A 16,285-nucleotide genomic window follows, 5' to 3' on the forward strand; every position below is an offset into this window, starting at 1 on the left:
GTTATATTTTATTTCTTTTGTTTAAAAAAAGAGGGGACTCTTAGCACAGACTTTACTATAATACTTTTTTACTTATAAATAAATTATAGAAGTCTTTCTATAACAAAACAGAGATCTGCTTCATTTTTTTGCATAGCAGCCGGGAGTATTTGTCATAATTTTTTATCTACTCTGATAGATACTTAGTTTCTTTTGTTTTTTTCTGTTATAAGCAGAGCTGAATGAACACTACTGTGCCTCATCTTTGCAGGCCTGGGTGTGTGTGAGTAGGACAGGTTTAGAAAAGGAATTGCTAGATCAAGGCTCTTTTGCAATAAAATGGAACTTTTATAAGAAAAATGACTCTGTCCCATTGTTCCATTCTGACAGCTTGCTTTAACCTGTGCTCAGAGCTGCTGGGTACAGAACTGAAGATCAGATAGGGTGAGCAATGGTGTTTCAACTCTATGCCTGTGGAAAATAGGGAACAACATATTTGTTTTGAAAACCTAAAAACTAAATGGGTGTTTTAGAATGCTGGGCAATGACAGCCTTTATGCATAATTGACATCTCTGAGACCTTGCTGAAGCGGGAAAACCAATGAGAGAGATTTTTGCCAGGATCCAAACTTCAACAGAAGGCAGACAAGATGGGTGGACAGGCAGGGGTATGGGGCTATGGCTAAAGGACAATACAATAACAGTAATAATCCTTTACTTTTGTACAACACTTTACAGTTTACACAGGGCTTTTACATCCATTTTCTAATTTAAGCTTCCCAATAGCCCTGTGCAAAAATATGAGCAGCCAAAAATATACCATAGAATTTCTGTGGGTGGACATTCTAGATTCTAAAATAATGAAAATGTGGGAATAGCATTGGCCTACAAACCGCTGGTCAACATCCACCGACCAAACCAAAATGTTGAGTAAGACCAAAGAAGGTGCAGCCATACACCAGCTCACTTCCCCAGGCAGAAGGAGTGGACAGCTTTCACTAGCTACGTGCAGATACACATCTTCCCCAGGAACATGGATGGATCTGCACCAAACTAACCACAGGAGAGCCACTTACAGAACTTGTTACTATGCACACTCACTGACCTTAGCCCCGGAGATTCTGATTCAGTGAAGGTGGAACCCAGAAATCGGGCATTTTAATAAGCTCTCCCAGCGAGGCTGATATGCAGCCAAGTTTGTGAACCACTGTTCTAGAAGAGTCTCTGAGGACTGCAGCTAGAGTATTTTACTCTGCAGGTTTATAGTAAATTAGAGTTACTAAACACATAAGTCAGTGGACCTGGGTAAGGAAAAGATGACCAACCAAGAAACCAACACAACACTGTAAAGCAACTATCCTCCAATTAAAAATAAGTTAAAAAAAAAAAACCGACCAATCTAGTCAGGTATTCTGGTGGATACATAAGTGTTTTGACAGGAGAACTTCCTGTGAATATAATTTTTAAATACTTTTTAAAAATGTTTACAAAGTTCCACAACAAAGACTATTGTTAAATACTGTGCATTGGCATGGGGGGCTTGTGTTGCTATGGACAAAGTCCTGTCCTAGAGAGGCAACCACTTGAGAAATGACTAAACCCTAGACTTCAAGCTAGAGGACCCTGGGTAGGGACCCTGCTTAACCATCTCCCAGTGTGTGTCCTCAGGCTGACCTCATCTCTGAGGCTCACTTTCCTCCTCTGAAAAATGTACTTCTGACACCGTGGTGGCTGTGACATTCTCATCTTTCCCCTTTCTGCTGTCCCCACCCACTCTCCTCTTGCAGTCTCCTATCAGAGCTAGCTCTCAGCCTCTGATTGAATTTCTCCTCCTTTATCAATCTTTACTTTATGTTCCCAGATTGCCCATAGAAGCCAAGATTGTAAGCTTTTGTGTGCATGTGCATGGTTGCGTGAGTACGTGGAATATATTTGTAAGATATTAAAAGAATAGGTGCTCAAAACATGCATATGTACATGAAATGCATGTACTTACTATCCTTGCCAGGAAATTTTTGAGCTGTTCATTGTTTCCTTTCTATCATGTCTTTATTTTTTTCCTGGAAAATGCATTTACGAACTAGCCTTGCGACTAAAAGTGCTTAAAGTAATCTGCAAAAATGTTCACCAGCCTGGATGTTCACATTTGCACATGTCCTTTCATGCCACATCATTCAAATTCTTCTTTAATGTTCTTCTTGCTCTTTGCCAGAACTTTGAGTAAGACCAAAGAAGGTGCAGCCATTGTTACCACCTTAGTTGTAAATACTGATGCTTGCCCTTGGGGCTGAAATGTTGAAAAGTAAAAAGCAGACCAAATGGACATAAGAAGGAATTGATACTAGGCTATCACAGAGATTGACAGTCCAAACTTTTCTACATCTATAACTAAGTTGATTTTTTTAATCTGCTGGGGGAAAATGGTTGTACTCAGGGGTTTCTCTTACTGAATGTTCACAAATGCACCATGTTAAAAACAGTAACCACGGAACTCCCTTTTCACTCCTTTGTAGTGAAAACATTGTTCAATCCGGCGCCTGCCATTGCTGACCTGGACCCCGAGTTCTACACCCTCTCGGATGTGTTCTGCTGCAATGAAAGTGAGGTAAGGATGGAAGGTTGTGCTCATTCCTTGAGAGACCAAAAGACTTTCATGTATGTGGATAAAGCAAAGAATCCAGGACTAACCACATGAACCTTAATGCATGTGAATTCTTGGGCATAATGAAAACAGATTTTTTTGGATGACTGGGTTGTAGAAAAAAAGGAAAGTAGTCAGTCCTAGAAGGAAAAGGATTCCCTGAGTCATACCCATGTTCTGTTTTCTTATTTAATCATTCCATAGTCTATGGACTAATTACCATTAGAACTGCCAGAGAGAGCAAACAAAAGTATGACACCCAGTTAAACTTGAATTTCAGACAAACAAGAAATAATATACTAAACATACTATAAAATTACTTGTTGTTTATCTGAAATTCAAGTTTAACTGAAAGTCCTATATTTTATCAAGCAGTGCTATTAATAATTAACATATAACCCTGGAGCATCTGCTACATTCTGTTGTGAAGACCCTGTGACTGCATTGGTAGACAGACACAGGTTCCATTGATGCCATGGGAAGCCCTTGGTGGCAACTCCGTCGGGGAACCACCCTCTCAGTCCATCTCAGGGTCATAATGTATATATCTGCATAAAATGTCTATATAGATTCATATCATGCCACTCATTCTGAAGTATTTTAGGGAAAAAATTTCCGTGTTTTCCCTTTTATCGACTAGACAGTTTTAGACCAGCACTCACCCCCACCATTGCGAGGCAAGACGTATTATACAATGCAACATACAGAGAAAGACAGTTTATAATTAATAAACTGTAATAGTAGTTTTCCGCTTGGTACAAAGGCCGAATGAAGGTTTTTAGGATTTCCTGATCTGCCTTTTGGTTAAGTTCATCTCTCAAGAACATAAAGGAAACAAGAAAGAAGACTGCCACAAGGAGAATAATTTCAAGAAGCCACAATAGGTTACGCAATATTTTTGAGCAACCATCACAGCCAAGCATTGTGCTGGGAAAAAGAAACTGTGGGAGATAGTGGCCATTTCACAATAAGATGTTAGACTAACCTCAACTGCCAAACTGGTTGAGATTTCCCTGTTAGACACTTACAGAGCATCACTGTTTATTCTTCAAACACTCATCACAGCTCGGATTCCTTATTCAATACCTCCGTCTTCTCCTGGAAGGGCATGGACATCTCTTATTCACTGTTGTATCCCAATGGCTATCTTTGCTGCATAATCAATTACCCCCAAATCCAGTGGCTTACAACAACAGTAACTATTTATGTCCATCATGGTTTCTGTGCATCAGGAAGTGAGACAGGACACAGCGACATGATTCGTTTCTCCTCTGCAATATCTGGGGGTCTCAGCTAGAAGACTCAAAGACTGAGGGCTGGAATCATCTAAAGCTTCTTTCATTCACATGCTGGCTGTTGGCCAGAACACTTACACATGGCTTCTCCTTGTGGCCTGGGCTTCCTCACAATATGGAAGTTAGGTTCCCACTAGATCCAGTCTCCTAAGGAAGGGTGAAGGAGAGAGCACAAGAGCCTGGCAGAAGACATGGTAGCTTTTATGTGACTTTTGTAAGTCACACAGCGTCTTTTCTAGCCCATTCTAATGATTGACATAGGAAAGTACACCCTGGTACCCTCTCAATAGAAGATTTTCATTGTCACAGTGTGAAAAGAGCATATACAACGTGATAATATATTGATAGTTATCTTTGGAAATTTTCACCTTTTATATTATATTTGGAACATAGTTGGCACCTAGTAAATCCTTATGGAATGAATGAACAAATGAATTGAACTCTGGTCTTTAAGGAAATTGACCTCAAAAACTTAATGGAATAAAAAAAATTTTTAAACTTAACATTCTCATGGATGACTTCTAATCATAATAACAGTGTAAATACATGCTCTAAGATACGCCTTGCGCACCACATACAAACCACTGATTCATAAATATAAAAAGAGACAACGAAAACATACAAGCTCAAAAACAAGATAAATAACTCTACAGATCAGAAATGGAACAGAATCACAGAGCATTTAGCCCTGGGTATGCTATACTCCAGCCCCAGAAGCTGGCATTGTTGGCTGGATGGGTAATGGGCACTGAAAGGGTGCCACTCATGGGAGCATGGAGCAGTGCCCATGGCTGGAAACCAGAAGTGCTGGGCAAAGGCTTCCCTGCTAAGGAAAGAGTGGTGGAAGCTGCTATGCTGAGAACATGTAGAAGGCTCCCAACATGTGGAGATAGGAGAACAGAGAGACTGCCTCAGATCAGAAAGAAAACCAAGCCAACTGATGACGTAGAGATTGGACGGGCGGTACAGTATTGCCAAGAACCCCAGAAGAGGAACTCCCTGTTGTCGATGTAACATCTCACTCTGGGACCTAGTGGATGCAGCCATTAAACCACTAGAAAGACAGGGATAAACCTGGTGGGAGTGAAATCTGCAGACTCTCCACCTCACAGCGAGCAGTGAGCCTGCAGACACAGAAAGGTACTGCTGCGAGAGATCCAGCAGAATCAACAATCTGAAGAGGAATTTGCCCCAGATGAAATCCAAATAATAAAACAGTGCAAAAAAGACTTTAAAATAAGTATGATTAAGATTCTCATTCATTAAAAAAGGTGAACACAGGGAGCTCAACCTGGCGCTCTATGATAGCCTAGAAAGGTGAGATGGGGTGGGATGGAAGGGCGGTTCAAGAGGGAGGGAACATAATGTATACTTGCGGCTGATTCACACTGTTGTTGGCAGAAACCAGCACAACACTGTAAAGCAATTATCCTCCAATTAAAAATTTTTTAAAAAGAAGAAATTGTGAAAGAAAAACAGAATTGAAGCAATGGTATGTGAATATGAAAACCAACCAATCAGAAGTCTTGAAAATGAAAAAGTAGTCATTGAAAAAAATTTTAAAGCACTCATAGAAAGATAAACATTAAAGTGGGATGAAGAATTTGAAAACTGAAAGAGAATCTTGATCAGTTCACCTGGAGGAAGAAAACTCAATTCTCCTGGAAAATAGTACAAAAAGAAAAATAGTTAACTATTAAAAAGGAAATTAGAGAAATGAAGGACAGATTGAGAGGCTTCAACATGTGTCAAACTGCACTGAAGGAAGACGAGAATGGAACTGAAGAGAAACTCTATTAGAGGAAAAACTGCAGGGTGTTTTCTAGAATTGAGAAAAGACATGAGCCCTCAAAACATCAAAAGTGTATTAAAAGCACCATATAAAGTAAATAAATATAACTTTCTATTAATGTACATTTTACTGGAACTGTATAAAATCAAGGGGTTTAATAAAGATAAAAATATTTTTAAACAGCTAGAGGAAAAAAGATTACATATAAATATCAAGAATATCCAATACATCATTGCTTATAAAGGGGGAAAATGGAAAAAAATGAAAGTGTCCATGAGAAAGAGAACAGATTTTGTTTAAACTGTAGCATATTTGCAGTATGGAATACAGAGCAGTTTTTTTTTTTTTTAAGCTATATATATCAACACAAATTTTTAAATGTTAAGAGGAAAACTACATTGCTAAATAATATATGTGGAAGATATCATTTAACTTTTTTAAAGAAAAATATTAGAAGCAAATAAAGTACAATTTAATAAAATTAAGTAAAATTTATTAAAGGTGGGTGGTAAGTACATGAGTGTTTATGCATTATTTTTCATGTTCAAGATTTTTTCATTAAAGAATAGCTGTTTAAAAGGTTTTTTAAAAACCACAAGAAATCAATGTTTCTGAAAATGAACCATCTAGCTCAGTGTACATAAGTGATCCCAGTAATGAAGATTAATGCAAACCTTCTTTTTTATAAAAAGAAAAAGGAAAGTGGCCTCACAGTATAACCCACTCAGACTGAAAGGGTCTATGGAAAAGATCAAGCTGGGGGGTACATGGTGAGGTTAGTGAAACCTGTGCTCTTGGGAAAACTGACACCAAGAATGAGCAGATACTGAGATGATTTATAGGCAGCAAGAAGGGTTAATCTGGGCACGTTTGGAGCAAGCACAGGAAGGGACAGACCCACTCTTAAGTAAATATGGTATATGATTAAACTGTAACACAGAAAAGACAGAATCTGGCTATAAACTTTTTATGTCAAAAAGCATCACATGATTCATCTAGTCCAGTGTACTTTCAGCTGCTTATCTCAAAACCATAAAGGTTCCCTGGAGATGCTGGCCGGGCAAGGAAGCAGGACTGCAGCCCTTCATCCCTACTTAGCTAGAGTCTTGTTTATATTCTGGGAGAAACTACTGATCCTGTCCAAGCCCCACATTTTACAGATTTTATGTGACTTGGAGAAGTTTCCAGGTGAGTGAGCAGTGGAGGTCTCTGAATGTCAGTGTATTACTTTTTCTGCTATATATCAGAGCCTCTCCTACTCTGCTTCCATCTTCTCAAGCAAAACAAACAGAAGAAATGAATGGTTTGCAAACTAGTAATATGAAAAAGGCATTATGGCCCAAGAGAGGACTAAAAGGATTTAGGTGTGAAAGTTATGGGTATGATTTACATCAAAAATCATTGGCAGTGGCCCCTTGCTTCCTTCTTTTCCTCCCTCCCCCCTTCCCTTCTTTCTAACTCTTTATTATGAAAATCATCATAAATAAGGAAAAGCTAAATGGGCAATGAATACTCATATCCTCTCCACCTAATCAGTTGTTACCATTTTGCTCCATTGGCTTCCCCTCTCCCCTGTGTGTATTTATTTTTGTTTTGGTTGATTTATTTGAGAGTAAGCTGCAGACATGATCCCTCAACCCTGAACACTTCAGCTTGCATCTCCTAAGAGGAACCACAATACTATTATCACACCTAGGAAAATTATCAGTAATTCTATACTATCATCTAATATTCATGCCACATTTAAATTTTCCCAGTTGTCCCAGGAACATCTTTCATAGTTTTTTTGTTGTCCCTGTTATTATTTCATTTATTTCCAGTATCCACCAGTGTTTGCCATGACCTTGGTTGTTATGAAAAAGAAGGGAGATATCTCCTAGAAAAACAGATCTAATCTAGAAGTGGACCCAGTCACTTATTCTCAACACTGTTTCGTTTCTCTTTTGTGTATTTCAGGCTGAGATTCTGACCGGCCTTGAGGTCTGCAGCCCCACAGATGCTGGGAGGGCTGCGTTGGTGCTCCTGGAAAGGGGCTGCCAGGTCGTAATCATCACCTTAGGTGCTGAAGGATGTGTGATGCTGTCACAGACAGAACCTGTCCCAAAGCACATTCCCACGGAGAAGGTCAAGGCTGTGGATACTACGGTAGGTTTTTCAATTTCAGAATCCTTTTGGCCTTTGAAAATCATCATTTAGTAACTAAGATACTGCACCTGAATTTTTGGATCATGCGGTAGAGGCCCTAAGAGGTAATATGTTGGAAGAGAAGAACAATCAATCAGGTTGGAGAACTGTATCTTAACCTTCTCTAGCCCACTGTGGGACTTTATACAAGTCCCTTAGCCTCTCTGAATCAGTTTCCTCCATAAAACTGGAATATCAGTAAAATTATACCCATATTACCTTTATTCATTCATTCATTGAATAAGCCTTGATTGAATACCTGCTATATGCCAGTCATGTATTACGTGCATATATATAGTGATGTGGAGAAGGCAGTGGCACCCCACTCCAGTACTCTTGCCTGGAAAATCCCATGGACGGAGAAGCATGGTGGGCTGTAGTCCATGGGGTCGCTGCGAGTTGGACACGACTGAGCGGCTTCACTTTCACTTTTCACTTTCATCATTAGAGAAGGAAATGGCAACCCACTCCAGTGTTCTTGCCTGGAGAATCCCAGGGATGGGGGAGCCTGGTGGGCTGCTGTCTATGGGGTCGCACAGAGTTGGACACAACTAAAGTGACTTAGCAGCATATAGTGATGTACAAGACAAAGTCTCTGCCCTCATGGGGCCAGATTTTTAAACAATAAGCACACTGCCGGATCTTACAAGCCTCTTGCCTAGAATGAAATAGCAAGGAGCACTAGTTACTATTGTATTATATATATATACTAGATAATATATTTAATTTATTATATATTGTATGTTTTATTATATTTATACAGTATGTTTATTTTGTTGCTTAGGAAAGACTTTAAAATGTGGATCATTTATCAAAACAGAAGTTTATGGGCATTTGATAAAGTTTTAGATACAAATATGTGTTGAAATACATAAGTGCAAGGAGTACTTCTATTACATAAAATTACATCCTGAATGCTTTTTAAAATGTGCTTTATCAGGAATTTGATAAACTATACTTGGCAGTGTTATTCTCATCATATTTACTTATTTCTGAAACCACTCGTTTTTCTGCTTTGTCGAGAAAGACAGTAACTTGCATTTGAGAGACTCCTTATTAGTTCTGAACTCAGTCCTCCATTGAGTAAGTGAAGTTGCTCAGTCGTGTCTGACTCTTAGAGATCCCATGGACTGTAGCCTATCAGGCTCCTCCTTCCATGGAATTTTCAAGGCAAGAATACTGGAGTGGGTTGCCATTTCCTTCTCCAGGGGATTTTCCCGACCCAGGGATCGAACCCAGGTCTCCCGCGTTATAGACAGACACTTTACCGTCTGAGCCAACAGGGAAGTCCTCCATTAGACTAAAACTATTCTAGGTCCTGAACTAGAGCAGAAGAGTTTGTTCTCTTTTGCTGAAAATAAAACAAAGGGTCCTTGTGAAGCTGTCGGACCTCTGTGGCTGCCGAGAAGTGGCTCAGCCTCTGCTTTCAGCATCTGTGGCAGTCACAACTCCTTTCGCTCATAGTTACCAACCAGAAGTACAACCTAAACGACTTAACTCCAAACAAGGGTTGTATCTGGTGCACATAAGTAGAACATTCAAAGGTACGACAGAACGCAGAGACTAAACCGTGTCCTCAGGACTCACTTGTTCACCCTTGCTCTGTCAGCTCTGCTTGCCTTGTGGTGGGCTTTGAGCTCAGACCGGCACCCTCCGGGTGGTAGCCCCTGGCAGCCCCCTTCCCGCACTATCTCACATCATGATCCCATCCCCGATGTCAAATAAAAATCAAAGAGCTCTTTTCAGAGGATGGGAAGTGGATACTGATCAGGGAAAGCCACCTGTGCCCACACAGAACATTCATGTGGAAATGCACTGCTTGGGTATAGGACTGATTGGAGAAACTAGCCTTGGAAATGTTCAAATTGGAATCAATAGTAATAATGCTCAGTGATTTCACGTTGAAGGATTGGCTTTCACAGATGAGGGTGGGTAATAACTTTGAGCATCTTAGGTACAGCCGTGTGCGCCAAGGAGGTTTTCACACTTCACTGATATTGTCTTGTGCCCTTTCGTTTGGTTTCTGAGCTCCTGCAATTAATTCTTAAGGTTCAGGAAAGGTGAGAAGCAGTGACAGTTTAGAGAGAACAGATTACTTAATACTTGGAGGCAAGAGAGAGAAGATGGGATCAGGAAGATCAGGGTGCTGGATCAGGATTGACAAGTTTTCTGTGAAGGGCCAGATGGTAGAGTTTTAGGCTTTATATGCCATATGCATACATGCTTTGTTAAAACCACTCAGCACTATCGTGGTAACATGAAAGCATCCATAAACAACTTTGTATGCTCCTGAAATTAAGTTAATATTAATCTAAACTAGGTTAAGTTAAGGTGTTAATTGGAATCACCAACTAACTACAATTACTAAGAACAAAAAAAAAAAGAAAAAATCAAGATAGTTAAATGGTACACTAGAAAATATCTATTAAGCACAAAGGAAGATAGTAATGGAGGGACAGAGGAATAAAGATACTGAAAGATACGCTGGTGTAAACTGGGATAAAACTAAGACCGAGGAAGATATAGGGTCCAGGAAACAGGTGATGCAACTTGGTACTGAAGAATTTATTTGCAGGGCAGCAATAGAGAAACAGACATAGAGAACAGACTTATGGACATGGGGAGAGGGGAGGAGAGGCTGAGATGTATGGAGAGAGTAACATGGAAACTTACATTACCATATGTAAAATAGAGAGCCAACAGGAATTTGCTGTATGCCTCAGAAAACTCAAACAGAGGCTCTGTATCAATCTAGAGGAGTGGGATGGCTAGGGAGGTGGAAGGGAGGTTCAAAAGGGAGAGGATATACCTATGGCTGATTCATGTTGAGGTTTGACAGAAAACAACAAAATTCTGTAAAGCAATTATCCTTCAATTAAAAAATAAACTAATTAAAAAGAGAGAGAGAGAGAGAAGTCAGTGACAATGAAGGAAAGTTCCAGGACAATAGCTATGCAGAAACCCCATCCTCAGTCAGTCCAGATTAGAGCAGGAGCTTGGAGGGCTCTTCCATTCCGGAAGGAATGTCTTCCAGAAACAAAAAAGAAACAAGGAAAAAGAAAGAAATAGTGGAATAGCCAGCTATTCAGTGTGTTTGAATACGCCCAGAGATTTTTAGCTCTCTTGCAGAATTTAAGGGTGAAACAATAATTAATTAACCAAACATGGAGATTATAATCATATTGTGAAAATGGAAAAATAAAATGAGTGTGTATTTGCGTGCACATCAGGGAAGATAAGAGAACTAAATGCTCATCTTCTTTAGCTAGAATTCAACAGATAATATCTAAAACAGATTTAAAAAAAAAAAACCACACAGTATAAACACTCCAAGAAATAGAAGATAAAAACAGAGGAAAGCAATAAAAGAATTTAAAGTATTTCCTTCATAGAAATGGGAGTGGAGAGGAATGGGACATTTACACTTTAAGCTTTGTCTTTTAGTGTACATCCACTATGTATATGGATGGCTTGGATTTTTTTTTTAATGGCAAAACACAAAGAGGTACCATTTCACACTCACTAGGATGGCCATAATCAAAAACAGATAATAGCAACTCTGGACTAAGATGTGAGAAATCAGAAGCCTCAAACATTGCCTGCAGGAATGCAAGATGATGTAGCCACTTTGGAAAACGCTATGGAAGTGCTTCAAAAAGTTAAATTTAGAATTACAACAGGCTCAGCAATTCTCCTTCCAGGTATATAGCCAAAAGAGATAAAAATTTATATTACACAGAACCTTATCTACAAGTATTCACACAGCATTATTCATAAAAGACCAAAATTGGAAACAAACCAAATTTCATCAACTGATATAAATGGATAAACGAATTGTGGTAGACACATATGATAGAATATTATTCAGCCAAAGAAAGGAATCCTGATACATGCTATGGCATGGATAAACATCTGAAACATTATACTAAGTGAAAGAAGGTAGGCATAAAAGTCTACATATTGTACCCTTCATATAAATTCACTTCAATTTATATGAGATATCCAGAGTAGGTAAATCTGTTGAAACAGAAAGTGAATTGACAGTTACTAGACGGGGCAGAAAGGGGAGTGACTGCTAATGGGCATAGGGCTTCCTCTTGGGGGTAATAAAAAATGTCCTAGAATTAGATAGTGCTGATGGTTGCACAACCCTGCGGATATACTCAAAATCACTGAATTGTGCACTTTTTAAGGGTGAATTTTATGGTGTGTGTATTTCTCTCTCAATTGAGAAAACAAAGAACAGACAAAAATAACAAAAAGCTACTTCACTAATGGATACTCTTGTGATAAAGAATCTTTCACTTAATTGCTCTACTAAATCTACTGAATGGGCACTCAACATCCTTCTCCTCAACTCCAAGCAACGAAGGTGCCACAGGAAACAAGGGTAGTTATTTTCTGGGCGTAGAATCTCCCTCAAGCTTTTGTACGCTGTCTTTCTCCTCTCATCCAGCACTTTCATTATTAAAACTCTTGCTTGTTCTGCACACAACTGTTCAGCTTCTTCATAAGCCTGGTAAAGATGAGCTAATGCACCTGGTGAGGTGAGGAACTCCCAGGGAGGCATTTTCTTCTGAATAAATGGGCTCCTTCACTTTCATGTCAGGAGGGTATTACTGGCTCTCAGGCGGTTTGTAACCTTCTCCCTTTTCTCTTCCTCCTCATCCATTACACCTTAGCAAAAACTCCTGCTGTGCAACCTAAATATAGCCAACTTTTTTATTTTCCAGTCATATATCTGTAAATCTTGGGGGGAATTCAGTACATCAGGAATGGCATGGATGGTGGAAACCTCTTTAGTTAGGAGGCACATTGTCCACTGGAGCCAGCCAGCCCTAGAAGGAGCCATCGCCCCCTCTACACCAGGCCTCTGTAGGCTATGTTCGGTTTTGCCTCAGTGTTAATAGTTGGATGTATCGCTTCTATTTTTAATCCGTTTTTCCCGTTGTACTAGAGTGAGAGGGTGGCAATAGCTGCAGATGTCCTCAGCTCAGTTTGGAAGACGTGACAGATGTGTCTCTTTTCCCATCTCTGGCACTCATGTCCTCGCTCAGGTCCTTCCAACCTGAAGGTCAGGAGCTTGCTTTCTTGTGTTCATGACTGCACTGAACACTCACTCCACTGTCAGAGTTACACACGTGTAAGCATGGTGTAGGATTATTGTGACCGTGTGAAATAACATACTGTAACATTAATTATCCTTGGTCTGTCGACTCTGTAAAATTCCTGATTTACAAGTTTCCATGTGTAAATGGTTAAGTCCTAGAAGCTACATTGACACTCTTAATTTTAAGAATTCAGCCCATAGGCTAAATCTGTCTTTTCAATAATCACTCGCTTTATAATAAATCATCATAATTCAGGGTATATAAGTAAACTGAGAAAAATCAGAAGCCAGTGAGATGAGGGATTCATCTTCCCTATTTTTTTATTCCTCTTTCTTTCTATCCATTTGAGTCCTGTGGTATTCACAGTTGTTGATGAGGCATTAGACAGCATCAGCGCAGCTAGGATATCCCCAAGGGACAATACAGGGCTGGAGAATCAGCTTCAAACTGGAGACTGTACCAGTAGGAAGTGGAATTGTTTCTGTTAAAGTTGATCTGGAAGCCAGCTCATGAGGGTGGGGAGATTGCTGGGGCCGGTGGGCTACCCACAGCTTTCTAAAGTAACCTCCTTGGTATATTGCCCTCATCCTGGGGTCTGGCCTTCAGCCATCCAAGCACAGGCTTATTCAGCTCTCAAGCATAGGTTCCCATTGACCCACTTCTGAGATGTCATCCAGAATGGTAGTTCAGTCTTTGAAAATCCAACAACGGAAAGATCATTATTTCCATCTTGGTGTGACCTTGCCCCCAGTCTCCACCTGCTTCCCATCCCCAGCCACCTGGCCATTTGTCAGATATAATTAGGACCACTGAATTTAGGTGCTCTCAGGAGGTGTTTCTCAACTCCAGCAGATTTAGGTTCTGTTTCCTCCTGAGCCACAGGCTTGCTGAGAGGACTGGGGACTCACCAGGTCTCACATGGCCCCGCCAGTGGCAGTTTTTGTGATGCTCCTTAAACTGTGTTTTGCTAGCAACCCTTTCTTTCTCCCACCTCCTTCTTTCTGATCAACATGTACATTCTTTGCACTTGTTAATAATTGGTAGAGTTTCTAAGGGGTCTTTGAAGCTTAGTAGCCATTTTGTCCTTCAATAGAGACTTTGCACATTTCTGTCCAGAAACTTCTGTTATAGCCAAAATGTTTGCATGCCCCTCACTGTTGATTGCCAATACTTCGGAAAGGGTTGGGCCATAAAATACAGTAGGTAATGAATGAATGACATCCTGAATGACAGGATCTTGGGTGCTAAAGAGGTAACTATAAAATAATAAGGCTAATTTTAACTATCAATTTATTATTTAAGAAGTGACTGTTGTTTCTTTCAAATTTTGACCTTAGGTGAATTACATCTATATTGATACTGCCAATACTCAGAGTACCTTGGGAAATGCTCTTTTAGAATTGCCTTGAGAGCCTTCATCACCTTTACCCCCCAATCACACTTTTTTCCACTTTCTGAAATTAATACATGCTTAGTGTTCAAGAGGAGAAAAGAACAAACAACATAGAGAGGTATAAAAAAGAAAGTCTGATATTCATGATCCTACCACTTAGATGTAACCACTGTAACATTTTAGTATAAATTCATCCAGATTTTTCTATGCATAATTTTGAATATCTGTTAACAGCAAATGTGAATGTGTTATTATGTGAAGGCTCTACAACTCAAAAAAATCAAACATTTCTTTAGAATAATGTAAATAGACAATTCACTGAAGAAGAAATACAAAAGAAAAAGAAATTAGACACTGTTCAACCCCACAAGAAATCAGGAATATGCAAATCAAAATAACAGTGAGATTCCCTTCACTGCCCATTAGGTCACAAAAAATAAAAAATTGCTAATGTCAAAGTCCAAATAAATTGGAAAGCACATGCTCTCATGTAATTCTGGTGGGAGTATAAATTCACAGAATGTTTTTGGAAGGCAATTTGACAATAGCAATTTTTAAAACATGTGTTGCCTTTAAACCAGTATATTTCCTTCTAAGAATCTGTCCTACAGGATTGATCACATATATAAATATTTGTCCTAGAATGTTTATTTTAGCTTTGTTTGCTATAACCAAAAAATTGACTAGACAGGTTTACATAATCATCAGTAGAAAAGGTCAAATGATATAGTATGGTGCCGTTGATTTAAAAATACCTCTAGCTATCCATAAGTATAATTTAAAAGAAATATAAAAATGAAAAAGATAAAACAGCAAACTGTTTTCCGTTACTCATGGGAAAGGGAATAAACTGGAGGATAGGAAAGTGTTATAAAGGAGGACTTCTATGTTCTACTCCACATTCTTCTTATTTGTTTGCAATTTTTCCATAAACCTGTATTTTTAATGTATTACTTTGAAATTTGGAATAAATACGACTTTCAGACATAGCAAAAAACCTATTTGGAGCCACATCTAGCAAGTAAGATAGGTAATATTTCTCAAGGGGCAAACTGGGCATTGTTCTCACAAAGGGACCACAGTTCACTCCCAGTCTCATAAGGAACCTCTCATGCATTCCCAAGTCTCTATGTGTAGGTTGAGTAGCCCTTGATTTAGGATGACCTCTGAATGGATAGTCCTGATTATATATGGACACGTAGATTTGCATGTCCTTCAGATCCATCATACTTGAGCCTCCATAAATCTGGATATTTCACTACACACTTTTGACGGTTTTTTCCTTAATCTTTCTAAAGAAACAATTTCCATCAAAAACATGTTATTTTATACAGTTTCCTTTGGAAATATCAGAATAAATGTCAGAGCTGCACTGTGCCTGTTTGTCACTCAAATGCACAGCAGATCTTCAGAGAAACTTCACTCATGTTCAGGTTTTCTTTCTGAATGAGTCTGCTTATATATCTCAGCGTAACTCTTTAACCCTCATTCTCACAAATGATATCAGAATGAATGATCCAGACTTTGGCTTTACCACATCTCTTGGTCTTTGGCTAATGGATGACCTGGAGGAGCTGTAAAAGGGGCCAGGCCATAAGAGATGCCTCAGGTTGAGGTACTAACTAGTTCATGGACTTCACTGTTCGTGCACCTTCTATTTGAAACAGACCTGAGGGACTTCCATGGTGGTCCAGTGGTTAAGACTCCACACTTCCAGTGCAAGGGGCACGGGTTCAAATCCCTCAGCAGGGAACTAAGATCCCACATGCCGCCATGGTATGACAAAAAAAGAAAGAAAAAAAGAAACCAACCTAAATGGAAGGGTTCATGAGGGATGGAGGAGCATATGTAATACAAGCCTTTGGACTGAATTGTGCTTCCTCCAAAATT

The 16,285-nt window shown here is 39.3% G+C and overlaps 1 protein-coding gene across 1 annotated transcript in view; it reads left to right on the forward strand.

Annotated features, from left to right (window-relative positions):
- RBKS (ribokinase) overlaps positions 1-16,285 on the forward strand; it is a 95,787-nt gene that overhangs the window by 53,405 nt on the left and 26,097 nt on the right. Inside the window, exons 6-7 of the mRNA XM_055540636.1 lie at positions 2,493-2,584; positions 7,664-7,852. Coding sequence (XP_055396611.1) covers positions 2,493-2,584; positions 7,664-7,852 — 281 coding nt within the window. The remainder of the gene's footprint in view (positions 1-2,492; positions 2,585-7,663; positions 7,853-16,285) is intronic.

This window comes from Bubalus kerabau, chromosome 11, assembly GCF_029407905.1.
Source record: "Bubalus kerabau isolate K-KA32 ecotype Philippines breed swamp buffalo chromosome 11, PCC_UOA_SB_1v2, whole genome shotgun sequence".
Taxonomy (NCBI): Eukaryota; Metazoa; Chordata; class Mammalia; order Artiodactyla; family Bovidae; genus Bubalus; species Bubalus kerabau.